We start from the raw sequence: 12,634 nt of genomic DNA, 5'->3' as shown, positions 1-12,634 counted from the left end.
AGGGAGGCAAACATCTGAAAGTGCCACTAAGTTTCATGTTTTGGTACAGTGAGACAACCTTGTGAATGTTTCAGTTAGTGCCACGTCATAATCTAACATTTAATAAAGGAGTTGAATGGAGATGAGATAATTTGAACATGCAAAATAAACCCAACCAAGCACACCCACACCAACATACACTGATACTGTGAATTAGTGTATACTCACTCTGGCCAGCCTTCAAAGGTTGAAACAGTGAAGAGGGCCATCATGGCAGTTAGAACATTGTCAAAATCAAACTTGCTGTTCTCCCACCTTCGAGGCTGGATCATTGGTTGAGACACTTCTCCATCTTTGTATGTAATAAAACTGCCCCTGTTAAGAGAAGTAAGGTATCAAGGGAGGAACATACACAGAACAAGTAACTTTTTGGCATTAAGTACAATTGCTACAAAAGGCTCGCCAGAGATGATTGAACTCACTTGCACTCAGCTTCTGTTTGCTTGGAGCTATCGCTGCAGCTATACAATTTGCCCTGGAGGAGGACAAAAGTAATAAATCCACAGATCATTTAATCACTGAGTTATGTTTTAATTAGTTCTTCATTGAAAAAAAAAAGTCTTGTGTTTTCTTCACCTATTGACATATTACATTTTTACTACATCTACTATATCTGTATGGATTTGGCCCTTATTTTTTATGAGACATATGATTATCTTAGAGAGAGAAAAAATTGACATTAGATAATGGAAATCTGGGAAGCAATATGAGACAGATGTTGAGTGTAAGTGATGGAAATTTAAACTTGCACAAAAATTTAGCAGGATTCTGTGACTGACTTGAAACTTAAAAGTTGCAATAGAGGCGGTTTAGAGCCAGAAGTTGGGACTTTGATTTTCCACTGTGCCTCCTGCAAGCAGAGCTAGCCTGGGTGGCCTTGGGCAAGCTGCACAGTCCAAGGATAGCCCCAGAAGAAGGGAACGGGAAACCAATTCTGAGTATTTTCTATGTGGAAAACCCTAAAAATTATTGCCATAAGTCAGAATTGACCTGATAGCACATGATTATTATTTATAGAGATGAGACTCATCATTTTTTTTTCTGAAGGCAAATGATTCTGAATAGAGCTGAGCTATGGATCAACAGCTCTAGATTTTTGCCTCAGGGATGCGACAAATTGCTCAAGTTTGTAGTGCTCAAAATCACATGAAAAACGAGGAATGATATTTTGAAGATTTTGTGTCATTATTTCACCGTCCCATTGCTTTAATCTCCATCTCTAATCTCTTCAAATAATATAGCAGCGATCTCTTTAAACAATGGTGATGTATTTAATGCAGAGTCTTTGCAAAGCAACTTGAAGACTTATTTGGGTTTTTGCACTTCATAGCCATCCTATGGGTGGCCTTATAGACAGAAAAGCAGCCTTATAGACAGAAAATCTGTTAGCATTAGAGAAAGTACAGGACTAGCAAGAACACCCTGAGAAGAAGAAGGGTCAGGCAATTCTGGGTGCTGTCATTTTTAGCACTTACACATCTGATTATGTATGTATACTTATATGATCAAGATGGTAGCACATTGTTACAGAGAAGACTCTACAGAGAAGACTCTCCATAAAATGTCTTATGCTGTGTGAGGAACCCTTTTCAGGAGGACTGTTCCATGCCTTCACTAAATGAGGTGAAGAAAGCAGGGATGCATCTGCTGGTCCATTGTCAATGATACATAGCAAAAGATGTCTAACTGTGCCAAAGGTTTGAAGGGGGTTGTACCTACACAGGGCAGGCTTTTCTTCAGACCAGAAGATTGTCATTCAAGATGCAAAGCTGGTGACCAGTATAATGACTTTGGAATAAGGAAACATTCTTCCTCTTTTTCTCTAAATATTCACTTTGTGCACAGATACATTTGAGCAGAGACCTAAACTGGCATTCAAAGCATAGGGGAAAAGTTTTATTTAAACATCCTTTTACAAAGGGATGAAAAGCAAATAGTTTTTCAGTATAAGCTAAAAGATTCTGAATGGAGAATGCAGCCAAACAATTAGATGAAGACTGAGATGAAGGGCCCCTATGAAGGAAGTACAAAAAAACCCAAACCCTTAAGAGTAAGTATACTGTATGTCACTGGAGACTAGGCCAAGATCACTCATACTACGATAATGCCCAATTGTTATGTAGAGATGTGAAAGCTGGACAGTGAAGAAAGCTGAGAAAAAAGAAATCAAATATTTTGAAATGTGGTTGCCATAAAGAGAAACAAGTGGATCTGAGATTAATCAAGGCCAAACTGTCTTTAGTAGCAGAGAGAACTAAACTAAGGCTACTATAATTTAGGCATACCATAAGAAGACCAGATTCACTTGGAAAGAAAATACAGTAATGCTGGGAAAATTGTAGGCAGCAGGAAAAGAAGAAAGCCGAATAGGAGATGGATATCAAGCCTTGAATTTGCAAAAACTGAACAGGACTGTTAATGACAGGACCTTCTGGAGGTCACTAATTCATTGGGCTGCTGTAAGTCAGAAGTAACAACCTTACAGCAAAAAAGCTAAGAAGAAAAAGTGAGTATGTTTGGTTCACTCTATTTAATACTCTCTGTCTAAAAAAGGCAATCCAGGCTGCCTGTCAGTTTACGGTAAACAGGTCAATCACTTTAATATTATATGTGACAACAGTATGTGTAAAGTTCCAGGAGATTCCTTATCTTCCTCCTTCTCCAAACAATCCCACCTTCTTTTTCTAAATGTAAATGAAGAAGAAGAGAGGAAACAAATTCCGTATTTACCTTGAAAAGCTGAACTCCAATGCAGGCAAACATGAACTGTAACAGTGTGGTGACAATCACAATATTTCCTATTGTTCTGATGGCTACAAACACACACTGGACCACATGCTGCAAGCAAAAGACAAAAATTTTAATCATTTTTAAAAATTTATTTCAGAGTTTGATATAAGTAAATAAATCATGCCATCTTCATATGCATCATCCACACCGTATCAGTGGATTGGAACTGTCAGTGATCTTTGTGCTCCTGCTCCTTCTTAAAAATATAATCAGTGTCACAGAGTCTCAACTACCTCACAATAGACAGAATTTTTTTCCATACACATCTCCGAAAGCAACATGAGCTAAAACTATAAGGCATAAGATCCACCAGCTAAATGATATTCTCCATTGGGCCCAGAGAGTGATTTGAATGTTGGGTCAATATTGTGGTTGGAGAACTCCCCCCCTTCCCCCCCAACCACAATATTGGCCCAAAAAAAGTACTGGCTATCACACAGGATGGCCAGTGCTCACAGACAGCTTGCACACCTGAGTCCTTGGGATGTTTAGACTCTCCCTTTGCCTTCGCTCAAACTGCTGGACATTTTCTTGGCAAATGTTGTAACATTTTCAACTTTCTTGATGTATGGTATGGTAAAGAAACAGAATCAACGTCACTCTCTAAGACAAAGTAATCAGGCTTCAATTAAAAATGTTGAAAAGAGAATAAAATGTCTTATGCTGTGTGAGGAACCCTGATGGATTTACCAGGGGCATCAGTTAGGTTTAACCACACCTTAATGGAATCTTCCTCTCTTTTTTTACATTACAATGAATGTCTGTCCTTTATAAAGTTGTTCTGAAGAATCTGCCCTGTATTAACAATGAATCATTACTCCTTGTCTCTTTATGAACAGAAAAGCAAAGTGAAACACTTAACTCCCTTCCTTAAGGTTGCCAGCACAGGATGAAGACATACTGTGCTCCATTACTGAAGCCTGGTGATCACTGCAGAGAAGCTCTGTATTCACTCAGATCAGGAAAGGAGAGGCCCTTTCATACAGCTCTTTGCCCTAAAGCAGTTACAGAAAGCAAGTTAGTGCTTAATCTTTAATAAACTTTTGAGATGTCCTTTACCTTTAGGCCTTTGGCTCGGTTGATAGCCCTCAATGGCCTCAGGACTCGCAGGACTCGTAGTATTTTCACTACATTGATGGCACTAGACCTGAAAAAGAACAGCAGCAGGAAATCATCAAATTTTACAATGGCTGCAGAAATTATTTCTGGACTAAAAAATTGGCCCTGGCTACAAGGAGGTTCAATTTGCCGCACAACAGGGCATATGCTGAAGCTGACAACTTTATAGCTGCACTGTTCACATTTACATTCACTGAATTCAGATTTGACCAAGCCAAGCCAGACTCGTTGCCACTATACTACTCTGCCTTTTTTTCTGTCTCCCATACCTTCAAATTATAAATCCTGTAGTCAAAGCATTCATAAAGCTTTCCATATAGCATTTCTGTACTGATTTGCTTGAAGCTGGATGTAGTAACATGGTATGCGTATTCAAACAAGCTAAAATCTATGCAGTTAATACTCAGGGGAGGTGACTATCTTTACTTTATGAAATCATTCAGAAATGTTATTAATGAATAGTTTATGGGACTATCAATAAAAACCTTGTTCATTTTGCAGTCATGTGCTACAAGGCAGATATATCCACACTGACTGATGAGAGCAAAAATGGTTTAAATCTGCTTTCATTCTTCTTATTACTTATTATTATTATTTTAAACATTTTCATGGTCTTAAACATGGCTTTATTCAGAATGTATTTGTTTAGGGCTTCTGCTTTTGTTTTGCCTCTGAATAATCCACTAGCATGGATACTGCATTTATAAGTAAGCCATGGTGGGTGGGGTTGTGGCTACCATGCAGCTGAACTGAATACAGAATATTGTATTGACAGAGACAGAAGAACAGAAGACTCTGAAAAAAACAGGCTGCCAAAGACTGTGTGAGAACATTATGAAAATGATGCCAAACTGCAGTCATCGTAACGCAGTTTAAGATAAGGATGTTCTGAAAGCACTTCACCAAAGTGTCAGTTCAGAGGAAGTAGTATGTCAATTAATTCTCTAGTGACTCATGCCTTTAAAGATACTTTACTCATTTTGCAGCTTGCTTCTATCCTAGCGTGAAGTATCCTGATTTCCAGCACAGAAAGGCCTCAGTCTCTGCTGGCTTGCCCCAGCTGAGTACAGTCACCCTATAATCCCTGCTAGTGGCTCTTAATTAAGATTTCTTGTTCCACAACTTGTGTGGCTTCTTTTTACTGTTTTGGCCTCTATTACTTTTAGGAAGGGTGTGAAGACTCGTCTTTTTAAACTAGCTGTTTAAATGGGCTTGAGGCTTACTTAGAGTTGTTTCAGCAGTTTTGTTGCTCAGTTTGTTTTTACTGATGTCGTTACACATTTTGGACGCTATTTGTAATGGAAAAGTGGGATACAAGTGTAAATGGCATTAGTTCCCATAGTAAGAGTACTTCTAAAATATGTTCTCTTTGTTTCCTTAGCAAAAGAAAAAGAAAAAAGAGAGCCCTATGGTAGTACTATCTTGCGTATACCCCTGAAATCTTCTCTCTGATCTTCCAGTTTCACTTTAGTCCTCAACATCTATCCAGTATATGGCTATCCAATTTAGTTGTCTCCCTTGGCACTCTGATCACATGACACCCTACTTCACGAAATTCAGGGGTCTAGATGTGGTCCTCAGTCTAGGACATTCTTCAAAACCAGCTATATCTTTATCTTAATTTTTGTCCCTGAACTTTATTTATTTATTTATTTATTTATTTATTTGATTTCTATACTACCCATCTTGAGGCTATAGTATCACATTCAGAGCACTTCTAAAGTTTTCTACTACCTTCAAATATTCAGCTCCATCCTATATCCCTAAAGTTGCATTTTAGAATGCTAGTGTCTTGTTCCTTCCTTCAACTTCCTCTAAGCTGGACAAAGACAAGAAACCAAATCATTCTATTTCCTTCGTCATCCTGTGTGAAATTTTAGATTATATTCTTCTCAGCAAAGGAACCTGTCCTTCTCCTTTATAAAGTATATGCAAACCGTTTGCCTTTGTTATTGTTGAGATTTATAAGTATTATTAACTGCATGATCCATGAGCACCACATCTGGCACAGTTTTTGGATTTGCTGCTTGAAATCCACGCAGAAACTCCAAGGTTCATTTTTGCCTGATTAAAAGTTCTACAAAGCTTTAAAGTTCGCCTTGTTTGTAGTTTTGAGTGATCTAATAGGTTTAATGCCTAATCCAGAACTTCAAAATGATGCTCTGCTCCAACAATTTTGCAAGATAATTATGATCAGTAACACAAACATGTTTATGTAGGGGATGCAGGACAAAGCTAAACAAATTGCTGGGGCAGGATGTGGGAGGAAGTTGAAAAACTAACCTTAATCAAACACCCACTAGCTATGAGTGGGCAAAAGATGTTTGTATAGACAAGCAATGGGAAGAGAAGAGTGCCAGATGCAAGTGTTCATTATTTTTCAGTAAGAACCACAGACACAACTAACCAAAGCTGACTTGTATTTCAAAGATGACCTTTCCCCTTTGTTTCATTGCCCTTCCCCACTCTTCATCTACAAGTAGTTTTTTTTTTAGCTGAAAATAGCTCACTCACTGGATCCCAAAGGAGATGAGAGAAACGCTAACCACCAGCAGGTCCAGAATGTTGAAGTAGTTTCTGCAGAAGGAGCCTTTGTGGAGGAAAGCCCCATAGGCAGTCATCTGTGGGCAAGCACATGGAGACATAAAGAAACTCTGCTGTTAGTACATTACAGGAACGGCTTTCTCAGAGCAAGCAGGAGGAGGGACAACACAATATAGTAGAGCAGAAAAACTATTAACATTCTAGGCCAATGTTTCATAGAAAGGAAATGAAAGAATAAGATGTTTTTTTATATGCAAGAAAAAATATGCAAGAAAAGATTGCAAATAACATCCAGCCCATAATGAATTACTTTGCAGTCCATAGTAATTTCTTGCCTTTGGAAATAAAGGATACAGAAATCATAGTACTGAGTTCATTTGAAAAAAATAGAATATAGATTGCTTTCCTTTTCTCAGACATTAATGCAAGCATATCTTGGAGACTGCCTTATCCCATGCAGGAACCTTCATATATTGCCTGAAATGCTGTTGCTAGGAATGGGACCTTCAGGTTAACTCAAATGATGGGAAGAAAACAAAGAAGGCTCTTACTTTCATTTCTGGGTTCTTTCCTTGATTCCCAATAGAGAGTATTAAATCTGAATGCTGTGCTTTAATGAAAGACAGGTTCTTTAATGTTTCCCTCTTTCATTTGCCCTTTTGTTCACTTCCTGTCTGTCTAACTACCCAGGAAATGTTTAATCAAATAGTGCCATTAGGGCTGCTGGCAAGAGTCAATCAGGACGTTCACGGGGGTGGGGGTTGAATCAGTAAAAAGGCCTGGATTGGTTGGGACCCAGTGAAGAGTGACTAGTGTTCTTTCTTCGTTTCAACATCCCATCAGGACACTGAAGCCTTGCAAGGTCCCTGTTGCCACTTCAACCACCTTATCTACTCAGCTCAAAATCAATGCTGCCGCCGCCACTGACATTGGTTTTGCGTGCACAGGGACACACATACACAGGTGCCTGCAAGGTGCAAAAGGGAAGCATTTGCCTTTTCCCCAACCTAGTGGCTGGTGTTTTGCCTCTTGGTTGGTGCTCCCTCGTTCAACTGGTCCCATTCCCTCAGTGCTGGAAAAAGTGTACATGGCAAGTAGTGGAGGGAGGCTGAAATATCCATACGTGTGTGTGTGTGGACACTTTCTGCGCCTATTGCTTTAATGGCTGCCACTGCTGGGAGAAGAGTAGCAACTGTACTGGTGAGCTAATACTGTAGTTACCTCCAGCTCATAGGAAACACTTGGCAGCAGCAGCAGCAGAAGCAAAAAGATGAGGCAGCTGGTGATAAGTGCTATGCCTTGAGGGTCATGTGTAGGGGACTTCAGGTGCCATTCCTTCCTCTCTGTTTCACTGTCTCTCAATCCTTTTGCCATGATTCTCCCCTTCCCAGAGTTTTTACAGCAAGCATGAACGGGGAAAAATAAAATGAAAAGAACCAGTCCCTTTCATGTTTAACAGAAGGACTGGTACTCAAAAGACCCCCAAATGAATGAAATACATCCTGTAAGAACCCAGGATGAACGAAACCCGAAAGTTTTGTCCATTCACATCTCTATCTGGTACGTTGTTAAGCATGCAGAAGGCAAATGGTGTAGCATTCAGTTGCCTCTAGTTGGTAACAAGCAAGTCACTACTGGAATTCTTTCAGGGGAACACGCACCCAGTGCATGGTGCACATTCAAAACTCCTAATAGGGACTCCTAATTGGCAGCTGGATGGCACAAAAGGTGACTTACTCTTATTTATTTATTTAAAATGTTTTTATCCCACTTTTCTCCTTAAAAATCCCCAAGGCGGCTTACATCATGAAAAAAAACAATATTTAAAAGCTAAAATCACTACGTATACAAGTATAAAAAAAGAATTAATCAAGTATTATATTAAAAACAGCAATATAATCAATACTAAAACACACTTAAAATAACAGAGCACACCCGTCCATTTAAAAACCCCTCTCAGATTACCAGTTATAAAGGGAAAGACTGCTTGAAGAGAAAAATCTTTGTCTGCTTTTGGAAGGACAGCAAAATTGGGACTAGCCTAGCTTCCTGTGGGAGGGAGTTCCAGAGGCTAGGAGCAGCCACAGAGAAGTTCCTCTTCCGTGTCCCCACCAAGCACACATGTGAGGGTGGTGGGACTGAGAAAAAGGCCTCCCCTGATGATTTTAAAGTCTGGGCAGGTTCATGGGGGAGATGCAGGAGGTTACACCATTTGCTTTCCACATGCATAGCAATAATAGAATTTCAGTCACTGTTCTCATTTTACTGAATTTTCATGTACTAGAAGGTGGACTGATGATGACAATTTGAAGAAGGGTCTTTCGTAAGAATGGTATAAGAAGGGTGGAAGGTCAAGTCTCATATTCCTGCTGCTGACTTACTGGCATAATTTTATCAGTCAGTTCATTAAAAAAACAGGTTGCTGCTTGTTTTTCTTCTACTGGAGGCAGAACTGACTGATGGTTTCTTTGACTTTAGATGATACAGCTCTAAACAAGGATGTCATGTTGCACTTAAACCACTCTCCAAGGGTCTTCACCCAATAATTCATCTTTATGCATTTGTTTTCCAATTTATAATACCTTGAATGATGAGATGTAATGAGTTATATTTTTCATTTTTCATTACATGACCAAAATATTCCAGCTTTCTAGATTTAATGTGTTTTATGGTTACTTGGCCTTTATTAATCCACTTTAATATTTCTTCTTTGGTCACCTTCATGAGCCAAAAAACTGCTGAAATAAATCTTTTATCTTTTTTATAGTTGCCTATGTTGACATCCACAATGCCACCCATAAGCAGAGTCAAGAACACACAGTACCATATGGTGCTTTAAAAATCCAGGCTACTGATACTTATTTCACCTTATGAGTCTGTGACTGCAAAAAATACATAATCTGGTAAGTAGTGACAGCAGAAATGGGTGTGGATCAAAATTTGCAACCTCTTCAAGTTTTGGAACATTTAATTTTACAGTAATGAGATACCAGTAGTGCAAGATTTCCAGGTTTCATTTACAGGCAATGTTTTCCTGTTTGGGAGTATCAAATTAGTGCTGATGATACATCTAATAGTATACCCATCTTCAACTATGTGCTAGCAGGGTTGAAATGACCAGGACTAATTACTTCTAGGAATTTAGTCCTGTTCTTCTCACAGGACAGTTAAAAATCCCAATTTTTAGCCACCTTGGAAAGGCAGCATAGAAGTGCAACAAATAAATAAACCCCATTGCACCCTGTTTTTTTTTAAAAGAAATCTGTTTTATATTTATCACTCAATGGCAGACTAAAATAACTCAGCAATTTATTGCCACAGCCAAGTTGGTAAGATTATTTTTGTTTATAGGAACCATGGCCAAGTGCTACAAACAAAACATTACCTGTAAAAGTGAGTTCAGTATGATCCTTTTTTGTTTCAATAAACTCATCAGGTCTATGCATTCTCAAACTGAAGTGCAACCCCCCTCCCCCAAAGCACCTTAGCTACTTCCTTGAATTTCTCCAGCCAACCAAAGATGTATTTGGGCTAGAAGACCTAATTTCCAGCCAGTATTTATAAAGATGTGCCGAAGAAGGTTGTAAATAAATTAAATTTTGAAACCATCAAAAAACAAATGACATTAGGAAGAACTTACAACTGATCTATCAGGAAGAAATCAGAAAGGAAGTATAAACTCTGCTCTTTAAGTAGAGTTTATACAGGAGGGTATAACTGGTTGGGGAAGGGAGGATTCTTGCCATAACAAAGGTAGTAAAGATGCCTCTGAGGCTTTGTATGGCAATCTTAGGGAGAAGGAGAGACACCATTGAAATGTGAATGGGAAGCTCTGTTGAATTTCTTTTACTGTATAAGGTGGCTTTATCTCTTCTTGCTGAGAAATTCAGTGGCATAGCAAACTGTATAATATGGTTTCAGTTTATACATTAGGGGATAATGTCTTTGGATTTTTTTTTCAAATATTCCCTTGTATCTTTGAATTATGGGAAGAGTAGGTGGGTAGTTCATAGGTCTTCTGGGCTCTATACTGTAAGTTTAATTCTTCAGACATTTTTCTTTATTGCTGTTAGAAAATATACGTTTAACATATATTATAGGCTTATATTAACATTCTGAAAGTATATATTAAGTGTTAATGTGGGTTCCACTGTGCCTCAGGTAACAGCACATACTGAAAGCCATGTCCATATACTTCATTTTTTAATATATATCATACATATCTTGGAAAAGTTACTTTGTAAGATTACAGTACCCAGTGACCATGATGGCTGGAGGATCTAGGAAGCTGCCATTAAAATTTTTTTTCTCAAACTCTAGTGTAATATATTTGTAATAGCAGGATCACTTTCTAGGAAATTAGTTAAGGCTGTAGCGAAAGATGATTTGTTCCAAATTGAGAGCCTTTCCTCTCCCACATGGTCCTCCTTTCATCAAAATAACAAGGGATTATTAGCCCAGTCTTCAATGGAAAAAGCCAACAACCCAATAGTTCAGGAAAGGTGAACCCTGAGAAAGGAGGGTTCTGGTAGCCGGAAATGTACTAAACCAGTTCACCTCTGCTCATCCTCTCCTACTTGATATATAAAAAGAGGAAGATGTGGGGAGCAAGCTTTGGTCCCCCAAACTATATATCAAAAAGAAGAAGGAAGGAGAAAAACAACTTTGTAAAGTATTCCTGCCTCCTTTCATTTACTGCCTTATATGATTTTATTAGGGACGTGGTGGCGCTGCAGGTTAAACCGCAGAAGCCTCTGTGCTGTAAGGTCTGTAGATCTTTAGCTATAAGATCGAATCCACGTGACGGAGTGAGCACCCGTCGCTTGTCCCAGCTCCCGCCAACCTAGTGGTTCAAAAGCATGCAAATGCAAGTAGATAAATAGGGACCACCTCGGTGGGAAGGTAACAGCGTTCCGTGTCTAAGTCGCACTGGCCACGTGACCACGGAAGATTGTCTTCGGACAAACGCTGGCTCTATGGCTTGGAAACGGGGATGAGCGTCGCCCCCTAGAGTCGAACACGACTGGACAAAAATTGTGAAGGGGAACCTTTACCTTTACCTTTACCTATGATTTTATTATAAGAAGCACAATGTAAGAGTTTTACCCATTTCTGATTGGCTGAAAGTCTGACAACCAATGTGAGTAGGCATTGCTCAGGAATGATTTCTTTGTGCTGACCGTGGCCTACTTTCCTTTTTTGATTTTAATCTCTAGCCCTTGTCATAATTATAAAGCGATGTCACATGGACATTTGGCTCAAGTGTATGTATAAACAAGTCATACTGATACTCCACACATCAAGACAGAAGAACTAGATTACTCGTTTCTGTAAATGAGTGTGGAATGAATGAGAGCTCATTTTAATTTTCTTTGCCAACAACTTTGTCTATGAATGATTTAGTGCACTGTCATGTAATCTCAGGCAGAGTATTCTCTTGAGGGAATCACATAGTTGTAACTGTTACCTAATAGCAGGGGAAATAAAGGTAGGGAGGCAGCTTATCTATTTAATGAATAGGCTCACAGACTATTGGACCATTATAAAAGACAGATTCTACAGCTGATTTCCAGCTCTATACATTAGTGAGCAGATACTGCAAGTTTGGATTAAGGAAAGGTTTCATAAAGGAAATGAAAACAGGAAGAACTCAATGCCATTTTCATTTAATATTATAAATTCTACTCCTGTACTAGGACTGCAGCAGTTCTAACTTCAGAGATGAGTTTTAGGAGCAGTCAATGGGAATAAGCTTCCAGAGCTGTTCAATGTGATCTTTTGCCCTGTAATATTTTACATATACAGGAGCACTACTGTTTTTAATATTCCTGATCGAATTGCCTATGTCGAATCATCAGGCTGCATCCTATTATCTTACATCAAAGATTCCAAAATGCTGTGATTCCTGTTGCTTCTAAGAGCAGTTATAAGTTACATACAATTAGATGTTTTTAAACTCTAAAGACCGCCTCTTCTGGGGAAAGAAAATGCTGGGAAAAAATGGATTCTTAAGAGGGAGATATTAAACAGCAGCAGACACTGTGGCCAAAATATTGTAAGAGCAATTCCACAAGTAGTTTTCACATTTTACCAGCCATCTGTCACAAGCCTGGGTGCATAACTATGTGCACAAGTAAGTGCA

The 12,634-nt window shown here is 38.8% G+C and overlaps 1 protein-coding gene across 14 annotated transcripts in view; it reads right to left on the bottom strand.

Moving 5' to 3' along the window:
• CACNA1C (calcium voltage-gated channel subunit alpha1 C) overlaps positions 1-12,634 on the bottom strand; it is a 658,158-nt gene that overhangs the window by 106,821 nt on the left and 538,703 nt on the right. For all 14 annotated transcript variants that reach the window (XM_078376325.1, XM_078376333.1, XM_078376335.1 and 11 more), the window contains 5 exons: positions 6,463-6,569; positions 3,889-3,976; positions 2,770-2,877; positions 462-514; positions 208-354 (listed from right to left, as the gene is read on the bottom strand). In XM_078376325.1, coding sequence (XP_078232451.1) covers positions 208-354; positions 462-514; positions 2,770-2,877; positions 3,889-3,976; positions 6,463-6,569 — 503 coding nt within the window. The remainder of the gene's footprint in view (positions 1-207; positions 355-461; positions 515-2,769; positions 2,878-3,888; positions 3,977-6,462; positions 6,570-12,634) is intronic.

Source organism: Pogona vitticeps, chromosome 5 (assembly GCF_051106095.1).
Source record: "Pogona vitticeps strain Pit_001003342236 chromosome 5, PviZW2.1, whole genome shotgun sequence".
NCBI lineage: Eukaryota > Metazoa > Chordata > Lepidosauria > Squamata > Agamidae > Pogona > Pogona vitticeps.
This window is presented reverse-complemented; position numbering and strand designations above follow the sequence as displayed.